Below are 13,793 nucleotides of genomic sequence, written 5' to 3'. Positions count from 1 at the left end.
CAAGCTGACACGTAGCTATTAGTCCTGTTAGTGGGCACTGACACGCGGGTACGATCAGGGTGACTCAGGAGAGATATAGAAATAAGTCAGGGCAGCTCTGACCAGGGCCTGCTGTTTAGAAAGTCATCAGACACCTACAGACACACACTGTGGACAGATAGTACAGGACGTTGTAAAGACACACACTGTCAATTTGGTATGATGTTAAACAGATGTATTGTATGTGACATTCATAAGAGGAGAGGAAGGTTTGACCCCATGAATCAGTGGTTGACTTGTGGAGGAGGGAGCTCTCTAGGTAATGTTTGTGTGGGGGGGGGGGGTTGACTGAGTACATTTGCAATGTCCTGTTCCTCTGCAGTGATGTTTGGAGTACCTGAGATTTCGTGGAGCTCTGTTTTGTGTTCTATATTTTACATTTAAGTAATTTATCAGAGCGACTTACAGAAGAAATTAGAGTTACGTGCCTTGCTCAAGGGCACATAATTTTTCACCTGTCGATGTCGGCTCTGGGATTCGACCCAGCAACCTTTTTGCTCTAAACCGCTAGGCTACCTGCCTCCCCTATGCTGCAACGGGGTTGTTTGGAATAGCTGAGTTAACTGTGTTGTCTTCTGTGTCTACAGTGGCATCGGGAGGAACTGGCCTTGGGCATCTGGAGGCAGCAGCATCCTGGCGGAGTACGGCACCCTGCACCTGGAGTTCATGCACCTCTCCAAGCTGTCAGGGAACCCAGCCTTTGCAGAGAAGGTGAGAGCTAGGGAGCCACAGCACCGTTGTTTCCATTCCAGTGCATTAACACTCAGCCAGCCTGACAATGTTATTCATAGCCGCAACCTTCATTACTATTCTTGTTAACGCCTGTTCTGCAGATAAATGCCTTCTTTCCACTATGATTCAGAGGCGTCTCTCTCTTATACCTCCCTTAACTGCCGTCCCTGCAGCAAGGCCATTTAAAGTGCATTACTGTGCCGTGCTGCTGGAAGATGAGGAGGCAATGAGGTTGCAGGAAGAAAGTAGAAACTAATTTCTCTGGTTCCGCCTCCTAGGTCATGAACATCCGGAAGGTTCTGAATCGTCTTGATAAGCCCCAGGGACTGTACCCCAACTACCTGAACCCTAACAGCGGACAGTGGGGACAACGTAAGTCCCCCTATCTCTCATCTGACCCTTCTCTCTCTCATCTCACCCCTCTCCTGTCTCATTCCTTTCTCCCTCTCACCATCTCTCACCCCTCTCCTGTCTCATTCCTTTCTCCCTCTCACCATCTCTCACCCCTCTCCTGTCTCATTCCTATCTCCCTCTCACCATCTCTCACCCCTCTCCTGTCTCATTCCTATCTCCCTCTCACCATCTCTCACCCTTCTCATGTCTCATTCCTATCTCCCTCTCACCATCTCTCACCCCTCTCCTGTCTCATTCCTATCTCCCTCTCACCATCTCTCACCCTTCTACTGTCTCATTCCTATCTCCCTCTCACCATCTCTCACCCCTCTCCTGTCTCATTCCTATCTCCCTCTCACCATCTCTCACCCCTCTCCTGTCTCATTCCTATCTCCCTCTCACCATCTCTCACCCCTCTCCTGTCTCATTCCTATTTCCCTCTCACCATCTCTCACCCTTCTCCTGTCTCATTCCTATCTCCCTCTCACCATCTCTCACCCCTCTCCTGTCTCATTCCTATCTCCCTCTCACCATCTCTCACCCCTCTCCTGCCTCATTCCTTTTTCCCTCTCACCATCTCTCACCCTTCTCCTGTCTCATTCCTATCTCCCTCTCACCATCTCTCACCCCTCTCCTGTCTCATTCCTATCTCCCTCTCACCATCTCTCACCCCTCTCCTGCCTCATTCCTTTCTCCCTCTCACCATCTCTCACCCCTCTCCTGCCTCATTCCTTTCTCCCTCTCACCATCTCTCACCCTTCTCCTGTCTCATTCCTATCTCCCTCTCACCATCTCTCACCCCTCTCCTGTCTCATTCCTATCTCCCTCTCACCATCTCTCACCCCTCTCCTGCCTCATTCCTTTCTCCCTCTCACCATCTCTCACCCCTCTCCTGCCTCATTCCTTTCTCCCTCTCTCCTCCCTCTACATCACTCATTAACCGTCTCACCTCTATCTTCCATATGGCCCGTTCTTCTCTCTTTTCACCACTATCGTCCCTCTCTCCCATCTCACCTCATTCCATTTCCATTAGTGGTACACCAGTGGCTGTCAACTGCGGTTCCGCAGCCTGTAATTATCAAGCCATTTACAGCCAGGAAAGCCACGTCAGTCAAGTGGTACACATGACCTCTGGTGGCGTGGGCTGTGCATTAGAATATTATGTAACTTAATGCCACACAGTGACATCAGGGAGAAAGAAGTGCCTGTGGCTAATAACAGTGGTTAAAAATGACTGTGGCGTTCAGGTGTCTGAATGCTGCCAGTAAAGTAGTTAGTCCTCCAAATCTACAGTTAATTCCTGATACCTCCACATAACACTACACTCTCACTCAAACTCAAACACCTGCTCCTTTGACTTGGTAAATGAGTGTCATGCCACTCAGGCACCACAACAGTTCAGTACCCCTATCCCTGACTGGTATAGAGCCACTGCCACTGTGGTATTACCCAGCTCCAGCCAGGCCAACTCTTGACAAAACAAGCTTCAGCCCCAAGGATTGCCTGATCTATGCCAATGTGAGGTGGCTAGGGAGAGGCGGAGGTGGTGGTGGGGGTGACAATGGAGGAACCCTGAAGTGTGTCCGTGCTCAGACAGCCCTGTGCCCAGCAGTTGCCATGGATCCCCTTATTAATGAGTGTGTTTGTCTCTGAGCCCCTCAAAAGGTCAATGAGATGCATAGTACAGATCAGACCTGACCAGTCGCTAACTCAGACATATACACTTCTGGCTGTAGCATAATGATGGACCTACTGCACCTCTCTCTCACACACACACCACACACACTCATTTGAATGCATATCTTAGCCTTGTTGTTTGTTTTGCTATTCTATGTGGTACTACCTCCCCTCCCCAGCCCCGTAGACAGACAGACACACACATACTCTCACACAGTCATTGGTCCTTCCCCCGATCAGTTTGGCCAGTCTCTCCCCAGTCCCCATGAACCAGCAGTCTAAACAGCAGTCTATCTTTGTGTGTCTAATAACTCTATCATGCTAATGATCTATGATCATCCCAGTGTGAGGTCTGTGTGTGTGTGACTCCTATGATTGAATGCCCCGCCCCCTCTACGCCCTTGCTGAAATGTCACGTCTGATGAATACGCGTACTAACCGTCTTTGTGTTTGTCTCTGCTGTCGTCCCGGGGGGGCAGGCACAGAGGGTCCGTGTTCACCCCTAATGACTGACTGCTGTGTGTCCAGCCTATCTCCTGCCACTGGGTGGATCTGTTGAAGGGGAGGAAGAGGGGGGCAGCCGTCCTGCTTTACTCTCATTCTCTCTGACATCTTGATTCATCCCATCTACAGAGGGATTTTCTTTATTTATATATTTTTCTCCCCATTTTCGTGGTATCCAATTGGTAGTTTGTCTTGTTCCATCGCAGCAACTCCCGTATTAGACTCGGGAGAGGCGTAGGTTGGGAGCCGTGCGTCCTCTGAAACACAACCGAGCCAAGCCACGCTGCTTCTTGACACAATGCCCGCTTAACCCGGAAGCCAGCCGCACAAATGTGTCGGAGGAAACACCATATACCTGGCAATCGTGTCAGCGTGCATTGCGTCCAACCCGCCACAGGAATCGCTAGTGTGCGATGGGACAAGAACATCCCTGCCGGCCAAACTCTCCCCTAACCTGGACGACATTGGGCCAATTGTGCGCTGCTCCATGGGTCTCTCGGTCGTGGCAGGCGGCGACCGAGCCTGGACTTGAACCAGGATCTCTAGTGGCACAGCTAACACTGTGATTCAGTGTCTTAACACTGTACAACTCGAGAGGCACTCGGAGGGATTTTCTGCATGGATTAATCTGGGTGTTGTTTGCAACTCCGTAATATAGTGGACAACTGAGTCTCTCTGGATGACTCTACATATTTGGGTCTTTGAAATGTAGTATTATTATTGTAATTACATGTAGCTATTCTGAAGGGAGCCAGCCAGGTTAGAAGGAAAGTGGCTCTGTGATTTGCTGACTGCCTAGGGGAAGGTAGATGTAATGCGACAGGTAGCCTAGTGGTTAGAGTGTTGGACTAGTAAACGAAAGGTTGCAAGATCAAATACCCGAGCTGACAAGGTAAAAATCTGTCGTTCTGCCCTTGAACAAGGCAGTTAACTCACTTTTCCTAGGTGGACATTGAAAATAAGAATTTGTTCTGAACTGATTTGCAGAGTTAAATAAAGGTCAAATAAAAAACAATAATGGCAAACCAAGCTTTTCTCAAACATAGAGAAAGTTCCAAGACAAACATTGCATAAACCACCTCTAAAAGTTAGTATTTTTCAACGTATTAATGTGGGCTATATGGTCAGTGTTAGCTGGAAGAAGAATTTCCATGTAAAGAAAAACAACTCAAGTGACAAATATCTAGAGGGTATATGGATGGTAATGTTGGATGTGATTTCCAAAAATAGAAAGGTTCACAGCGGACCATTTGCCACCTGAGGATATTTTACATATAGGTCACTTGTGATCGGTGTTTACTTGTACATTAGACAGGAACCACCTGAGGGTGATCTCATAGAAATGGTCTTGCCGTTCTCAGTGTCTCTGCGTTTCTCAGTCACTGTACAGTATAGACAGCCTATCAAAGCTCTGGTGTTGCTGTTGTTGTTATTGATAGGATGTTTGAATTTAGTCAGTGCAGTACAGTTTCCCTCTGAGCCAAGTAGCTGCTTGACTTTCATATCTTCCTATGTGGAGCTGCCAATAACATGGCCCACAGTCATGATGGACAATCTAATCACACCAATAACATGGCCCACAGTCATGATGGACAATCTAATCACACCAATAACATGGCCCACAGTCATGATGGACAATCTAATCACACCAATAACATGGCCCACAGTCATGATGGACAATCTAATCACACCAATAACATGGCCCACAGTCATGATGGACAATCTAATCACACCAATAACATGGCCCACAGTCATGATGGACAATCTAATCACACCAATAACATGGCCCACAGTCATGATGGACAATCTAATCACACCAATAACATGGCCCACAGTCATGATGGACAATCTAATCACACCAATAACATGGCCCACAGTCATGACGGACATTCTATCACACCAATGACATGGCCCACAGACATCCTATCACACCATTGACATGGCCCACAGTCATGATGGACAATCTATCACACCAATGACATGGCCCACAGTCATGATGGATAATCTATCACACCAATGACATGGCCCACAGTCATGATGGACAATCTAATCACACCAATAACATGGCCCACAGTCATGATGGACAATCTAATCACACCAATAACATGGCCCACAGTCATGACGGACATTCTATCACACCAATGACATGGCCCACAGACATCCTATCACACCATTGACATGGCCCAGTCATGATGGTCACACATGATGGAGTCATGATGGATAATCTATCACACCAATGACATGGCCCACAGTCATGATGGATAATCTATCACACCAATGACATGGCCCACAGTCATTATGGATAATCTCTCACACCAATGACATGGCCCACAGACATCCTATCACACCAATGACTTGGCCCACAGTCATGAGAGGACATTCTATCACACCAATGACATGTCCCACAGTAATGATGGAGACAGTACAGGTGCATCAAAGACTAGGAGACAAAAAAAAGTTTATATTACAAGGCCATCAGACTGTTGAACAGCTTCTATTACCAGGCCATCAGACTGTTGAACAGCTTCTATTACCATCAGACTGTTGAACAGCTTCTATTACCATCAGACTGTTGAACAGCTTCTATTACCAGGCCATCAGACTGTTGAACAGCTTCTATTACCAGACCATCAGACTGTTGAACAGCTTCTATTACCATCAGACTGTTGAACAGCTTCTATTACCATCAGACTGTTGAACAGCTTCTATTACCATCAGACTGTTGAACAGCTTCTATTACCATCAGACTGTTGAACAGCTTCTATTACCATCAGACTGTTGAACAGCTTCTATTACCATCAGACTGTTGAACAGCTTCTATTACCATCAGACTGTTGAGCAGCTTCTATCACTAGACCATCAGACTGTTGAACAGCTTCTATCACTAGAACATCAGACTGTTGTACAGCTTCTATTACCAGACCATCAGACTGTTGTACAGCTTCTATTACCATCAGACTGTTGTACAGCTTCTATTACCATCAGACTGTTGTACAGCTTCTATTACCAGACTGTTGTACAGCTTCTATTACCATCAGACTGTTGTACAGCTTCTATTACCATCAGACTGTTGAACAGCTTCTATTACCATCAGACTGTTGAACAGCTTCTATTACCATCAGACTGTTGTACAGCTTCTATTACCATCAGACTGTTGAACAGCTTCTATTACCATCAGACTGTTGAACAGCTTCTATTACCATCAGACTGTTGAACAGCTTCTATTACCTTCAGACTGTTGAACAGCTTCTATTACCATCAGACTGTTGAACAGCTTCTATTACCATCAGACTGTTGAACAGCTTCTATTACCATCAACCTGTTGAACAGCTTCTATTACCATCAACCTGTTGAACAGCTTCTATTACCATCAACCTATTGAACAGCTTCTATTACCATCAGACTGTTGAACAGCTTATATTACCATCAACCTGTTGAACAGCTTCTATTACCATCAGACTGTTGAACAGCTTCTATTACCATCAACCTATTGAACAGCTTATATTACCATCAGACTGTTGAACAGCTTCTATTACCATCAGACTGTTGAATAGCCATCACTAGCCATCTACCAGGTGATGCACACTTACTCACATCACACACACACACACAAGCTATCACACACACCTCATACTCATGATGTTTTAATGTCCCCAAGTCACCTACACAGAGGTGTCAGTCTGCAGCCTGGAGAGGACCTGCCAGCGCCATGTCTCTCCCAGCAACCTCAGTCAGACACAAACAATCAACCTGTTATCCAGGTCCACAGCCTCTCCCGCTCATATTTTTTATGTTAGTGTGTGTTGTCATCAGATAGGGCCATGATTAGATCCTTGACCTTGTGTTCCCTCTCTGACCTGTTTACCCTTATGGCAGGGAGTCAGACAGGCCCAAAACGACCACAGTCAGCCAGAAAGTACAGCCCCTTTAAGGCCTAAGGCAACGTTCTAAATCCCTACCTCTGGTGCTCTGTCCTGTCGCCTTTATTCGAATCTCCAGCTCCCAAACAACTCTGTGGCTGTTAATGACATATTCATATGTATGAGGGGCATGACAATCAATATGACAAACAGAGTGACTTGGCTGGGGCTCTCTCCCAGACCCAGGAGACTCATTCCTCAGATAGTGTAGTGGTGAAGTGGACAGGAGAGTACAACCCCATCACCGGGCGCAGCACAAAGCACAGCCCCTCACCGCACTGAATGTCTCTGTGTGCACAGACCCTCGGTCTTTTTATCATGTTGTGGTATTGCTCGATACACACACACACACACACACACACAAACACATTATCTGTCATATAAATGCACAGACTACATCAGTCACAGACAGATGTGCACACATTCACGTTCTCCCTCTTTTACATACGCTCACAGGTGTGCACAAACACACACGCACGCACGCACGCACGCACGCACACACACACACACACACACACACACACACACACACACACACACACACAGTGACAGGGACATGCCTGGGGGAGCTGATAAACTCATCAGAAGGACAATCTCTGCTCTGCATACATCTTTAATACATCAGCCATCAAAGGAGTCTAATCACATTACTGTTGTAGCTTTGTTGGGTTTTGTCCCCATTCCCGTCCCTGTCCCCTCGACCTGGCCTATGCCAGACACGTCCCTCTATCGTTGAGGCTGAGCAGGCATTTAGGGGTCACCTTCCTGTGTAATCAGCCTCGAGGGTGGTGAGATTATGGCCAGCATCATTGGGCCATACATCATCCTGATGTGAAGCAGGCCACAGGAGGAAGAAGGAAGGAAGGAGGGAGGGAAGGTGAAGGAAGGAGGTGGGGGGGTGCTAACGGGATGAGAGTAGGTCTATTAGCCAGACCCCAGCGTGATCCTCTACTCTTTTGTTTTGTGTCTGTCCTGTAGATCATGTGTCAGTGGGCGGCCTGGGAGACAGCTTCTATGAGTACCTCCTCAAGGCCTGGCTGATGTCGGACAAGACAGACGAGGAGGGCAAGAAGCTCTACTACGAAGCTCTGCAGGTAAACCCCTCCAGAAACCTAGCCTACACTCTTTTTTTCTCTCCTCTCCCCCCTCCTTTCTACTCCCCCTCCTTTCTACTCCCCCTCTGCTCCTCTCCTCTTGTCTTCTCTACTCAGCTTTTCTCCTGTTTTACTGAGATTAATGGCTACAGTACCAGCACTATCTGAAGCACTGACTATACCTTGTCAAGAGGCTCTTTCGACCCCGATTGAAAGCGCTTGTCTGTGTGTCAACAACAGTTACATTTCTTCCATTACTGTGAACAGTCAGAGTCAGAAATCAATAAAAGTATGGGTTGGAGTCTGAATTTGAAGCATGCTACGCCAGGTAGGAGTTGTCTATTTCTGAGTGTGGAGTACAAACTGCACTCCACAGGAGATAGTTCAAGTAGGGTTGAAGGCTGTCAGTGGATGGGGGGCAGCCAGACTCCGAGCTCTGTCTGGTGAGATGGGCTCTGACTGCTGCTAGCCCAATTCTCTGTTTCATTAGAGCCAAGCAGCCTGTCCTGTGGGAGATAAAGATGTTTCTCTCTGTGCAGAGATCCACAAGGACCCGGACTGCTCCAGGATATTACCCTCCCTCCTCAAGTCCCCTCCCAGACAGCCTTGTTTCCCCACCACACCTGCGTATCTACCCGCCCGTCCGGCCGCCCGTCCGCCTGCCTGCCATCACCACAAGCAGGTCACCCACAGTGAGAGGGTCCCCATGGCCACGCCATGCCATCCTCTATTTGGGTCAGGCAGACTGTTGAGAGGCAGGCGGTTAGGACAGACTCTGTTCTCTTATTAATGGCTCCTTGGCATCCTCGCCTCAGTGCCGGCCTGGCCTACATTCTCTCTGTCTCTTTGTCTCTCTGTCTCTTTGTCCCCCCCAATGAGAAGAGAAGCTGAACAAGATGCGCTGCTGTCTGCCTCTGTCTATCTGCTCCTGTTCTTGCCCAGCCCAGGTCTATTTGTCTGTCAGGCTTGCTGTTGCTAAACAGAATATAGGCTGTCTTTAAAGAGGCCAAAGGAAATGAAATAGCCAGTTTAGGGGAATATTAATCAGCTGGTTTTCTGAGGCGGATCGCGGCGTATAAAGCCCAGCCGCCTATACACGGCCCATTTGATTGATGTGTCACTGCAAAAGCACAGATCTGAATCATCTTTTGAAAATGTCATTACTTTCAGGAGAGTTGCCATATTTATTTTTCTTAGGTCTTCCCCCAGCAGGAGAAAAGCAAACCCAATGAATATGAAAAGAAATATGCCAAATGACGTGATGATCAATTAGGCGTATCAGAGAATGCACCTGTAATAGTGTAGCATTTCAGCATGCCGTCGACTCGTCTTATCTGCGGTTATTTATTCCCTATGTTAAAAGGTAGGTTTATATCTCTTTCTACATCAATAATGTCCCATTATTCTGTAATAACTATGTTTTGTCTGTCAGTCATGGGATGGTACCGTATTGGACACCTGCTGTGTGGCTAGTGGGGGAGAGGGGCCACCCTTTGTTCTGAATGACGCCTGGTGTCATGTCTCGCTGTGGGTGGGACATGCCCGCCATTTGAGAATATATCTGGGTAAAGTGGCCTTGTGTGTATGTGTAAATGTCAGGGACAAATAGGAACTTTGAGTCCACGCCGCCCCAGAAAATAGATAACAGTGGCTGGTGACCAGGACCCCTAGTTTTCCTGCAAAAGCAGCTTCATCAAGCTTAACGATGCTATTTGGGCAGTAGTTATTCATGTTCCGGAAGGTTCTACACCATTTGCAGGGGAATGGCTCTTGTCTGGGACTGGGAGTGGATAGAGTGCTCATCTGTCTTCCATCTTGTCATTGTCCTCCAGGCCATTGAGACCAGTCTGATGAGGAAGTCCAGCGGGGGACTGACGTACATCGCTGAGTGGAAGGGCGGCCTGCTGGAGCACAAGATGGGTCACCTGACGTGCTTCGCCGGGGGCATGATCGCCCTGGGGGCGGACGGAGCGCCCGAGGACAAGACGGGTCACCAGATGGAGCAGGCCTCAGAGATTGCCCGCACCTGCCACGAGTCCTACGCCCGCACCAGTGAGTCTGACTGACTGACCCCGTCGTCTGGGGAACATCGGTCTCCGTGTCTCCCTCTACACAGCAGTGGTAGGCAACGGGGGCCAAGTGTGTACAGGCTTTTGTTTGTATTCTGCTTGAACACACCTGATTCAACTAGTCCAGCTAATCTTCAGATTAGGCTGTGATTAGTTGAATCAGGTGAGTTAATGCTGGGCTGGAACAAAATCCTGTACACACTGCAGCCCTTCAGAACCAGAGTTGCATACCCCTTCTCGGTAAAGTGTCTCTCTATTTCATATACCTCCTTTAGATATTGTTTCAATCATAGAAACCTAATACTGTGGCTCCACTCTGCAAGATCATAGTACCTGGCATTACTCTCTGAAGGCCTTCTGAAGCCTAGACAAAAGGAGGTGTGGGTGTCAACAACAGCACTCTCTCTCTCTCTCTCTCTCTCTCTCTCTCTCTCTCTCTCTCTCTCTCTCTCTCTCTCTCTCTCTCTCTCTCTCTCTCTCTCTCTCTCTCTCACTCTCACTCTCACTCACTCACTCACTCACTCACTCACTCACTCACTCACTCACTCACTCCTCTTCAGGAGCTGTTGAGCCTGGTTTCTCTCTGAGGCCAGAAGGGCTGCTGGGTAGACAGAGCATAGTGCAGCCAGGTTAGTCTGAGTCAGAGGGTCTCTCCTCTCTCACTTCCTCTGGTCCGGATTGACCATCAGGAAATCTATTAGGGCTGGGAATTGCCAGGGACCTCACAATACAATAATATCACGATACTTACATACCGATACTATATGTATTGTGATTTGATGTTCCAAACATATTGCTCACCATGTGTTTGGTGCAGAAGGACAAGAGAGCTATGAGAAAGTGAATTTTGATCAGTCATAAATTTAAGTTATGAAAATGAATTGGCTCCTTATTTCAAAAGAAGATGGAGATGTCATTTACAAAATAGCCTCCAATACCCTACTCAACAAATTGGATGCAGTCTATCACAGTGCAATCTGTTTTGTCACCAAAGCCCCATATACTACCCACCATTGCGACCTGTACGCACTCGTTGGCTGGCCCTCACTTCATACTCGTCGCCAAACCCACTGGCTCCATGTCATCTACAATACCCTGCTAGGTAAAGTCCCCCCTCACCATAGCATCTCCCACCTGTAGCACACGCTCCAGCAGGTATATCTCTCTAGTCACCCCCAAAATCAATTCTTTCTTTGGTCCCCTCTCCTTCCAGTTCTCTGCTGCCAATGACTGGAACGAACTACAAAAATCTCTGAAACTGGAAACACTTATCTCCCTCACTAGCTTTAAGCACCAACTCACAGATTACTGCACCTGTACATAGCCCACCTATAATTTAGCCCAAACAACTACCTCTTTCCCAACTGTATTTAATTTATTTATTTATTTTGCTCCTTTGCACCCCATTATTTTTATTTCTACTTTGTACGTTCTTCCATTGCAAAACTACCATTCCAGTGTTTTACTTGCTATATTGTATTTACTTTGCCACCATGGCCTTTTTTGCCTTTACCTCCCTTCTCACCTCATTTGCTCACATCGTATATAGTCTTGTTTATACTGTATTATTGACTGTATGTTTGTTTTACTCCATGTGTAACTCTGTGTCGTTGTATCTGTCGAACTGCTTTGCTTTATCTTGACCAGGTCGCAATTGTAAATGAGAACTTGTTCTCAACTTGCCTACCTGGTTAAATAAAGGTGAAATAAATAAATAAAATAAAATAAATGGAGAACAAGCTAGGAAGGGAAAATACTGGGGGTTTTGGTGCAGGTACAGCAAACTAGTGCAAAAATAATATTGCAATATTGTCAAAACGATACGCTATATCGTAAAAGATTATATCCCGATATATCAATTTTTTTCCTCCATCACTACAAACTATCTATCCATCTACCTATCTATATATTTACTATCAACAGAACTGGCTGAGGACATCACTAGATTAGATTAAAATATGGTTCTATGAAGCAGCGTAATCCCCTGGCCCTGCCTAACTCCACAGCACCCCTGTGCCCCCATTCAACCTCCAACCCACCTCCATCCTCTCCCCCTACCCCCGCTGAGTCACTGCCTGCTGTGTGCATAGGTGCTAGTTCTCATCAAACAGGGATTATAAGAAATAACAATATTGCTAAACCCTTAATTCACACAAAATCACATGACAAACTCCCTTTACCTTTTGAACTTTGCTTTACTCATAATCTGGTCTCTTGGCTGTGAAATGTCGTCATGGGTTCATGCTCCATCCAGGAACTGAAGTTGAGTTTTTTTGGTTCTCTTGACATTCTGTGTCCTTTACTTTCCCCTAGAGCTGGGTTTTCTGTTGACACGTTGTCTTCTTCCTTTGTTCCCATGTCATAGCCCTGAAGCTGGGCCCAGAGGCGTTCAGGTTTGACGGAGGCGTGGAGGCCATCGCCACGCGGCAGAACGAGAAGTACTTCATCCTGAGGCCAGAGGTCATAGAGACCTACATGTACATGTGGAGGTTCACCCACGACCCTAAGTACAGGGAGTGGGGCTGGGAGGCCGTGCAGGTGAGAACTACAGTAGGGTTGGGCAGTATCCCGATTTTCATATCGTCATACCGTCCTTCTCTTACCCCGGGACTTACTATATTATCGGCTTAGTACACAAGTGGTCGCCATTGGCCGTCTATTACCAAAATGCTAACAAAATTAGCACAGGTAATAGTGAATTTGCATAGCGGCTTCTAGCTAAATATGCAAACAAAAATAAACGAATTGCAAAGATAGTCCATCCAGATCATAAAGTTATACACTACCGTTTAAAAGTTTGGGGTCACTTAGAAATGTCCTTGTTTTTGAAAGAAAAGCTATTTTTTTGTCCGTTAAAATAACATCAAATTGATCAGAAATACAGTATAGACATTGTTAATGTTGTAAATGACTAATGTAGCTGGAAACGGCAGCTTTTTTTATGGAATATCAACATAGGCCCATTATCAGCAACCATCACTCCTGTGTTCCAATGGCACGTTGTGTTAGCTAATCCAAGTTTATCATTTTAAAAGTCTAATTGATAATTAGAAAACTCTTTTGCAATTAGGTTAGCACAGCTGAAAGCTTTTGTTCTGATTAAAGAAGCAATAAAACTGTCCTTCTTTAGACTAGTTGAGTATCTGGAGCATCAGCATTTGTGCGTTCGATTACGGACTCAAAATGTCCAGAAACAAAGGACTTTCTTCTGAAACTCGTCAGTCTATTCTTGATCTGAGAAATGAAGGAAATGAAGGCCATAAGAGAAATTGCCAAGAAACTGAAAATCTCGTACAACGCTGTGTACTACTCCCTTCACAGAGCAGCTCAAACTGTCTCTAACCAGAATAGAAAGAAGAGTGGGA

General features: G+C 46.5%; 1 protein-coding gene across 1 annotated transcript in view; it reads left to right on the top strand.

Annotated features, from left to right (window-relative positions):
- The window catches only part of LOC118398686 (mannosyl-oligosaccharide 1,2-alpha-mannosidase IA-like), a 169,735-nt gene that overhangs the window by 145,586 nt on the left and 10,356 nt on the right, over positions 1-13,793 (top strand). Inside the window, exons 6-10 of the mRNA XM_035794262.2 lie at positions 627-750; positions 1,050-1,143; positions 8,244-8,359; positions 10,192-10,411; positions 12,794-12,966. Of these exons, the coding sequence (XP_035650155.2) occupies positions 627-750; positions 1,050-1,143; positions 8,244-8,359; positions 10,192-10,411; positions 12,794-12,966 (727 nt within the window). The remainder of the gene's footprint in view (positions 1-626; positions 751-1,049; positions 1,144-8,243; positions 8,360-10,191; positions 10,412-12,793; positions 12,967-13,793) is intronic.

This window comes from Oncorhynchus keta, chromosome 19 (genome assembly GCF_023373465.1).
Source record: "Oncorhynchus keta strain PuntledgeMale-10-30-2019 chromosome 19, Oket_V2, whole genome shotgun sequence".
In the NCBI taxonomy this organism is placed as follows: domain Eukaryota; kingdom Metazoa; phylum Chordata; class Actinopteri; order Salmoniformes; family Salmonidae; genus Oncorhynchus; species Oncorhynchus keta.
The sequence above is the reverse complement of the archived record's forward strand: the minus strand, read 5'-3'. Positions and strand labels throughout refer to the sequence as shown.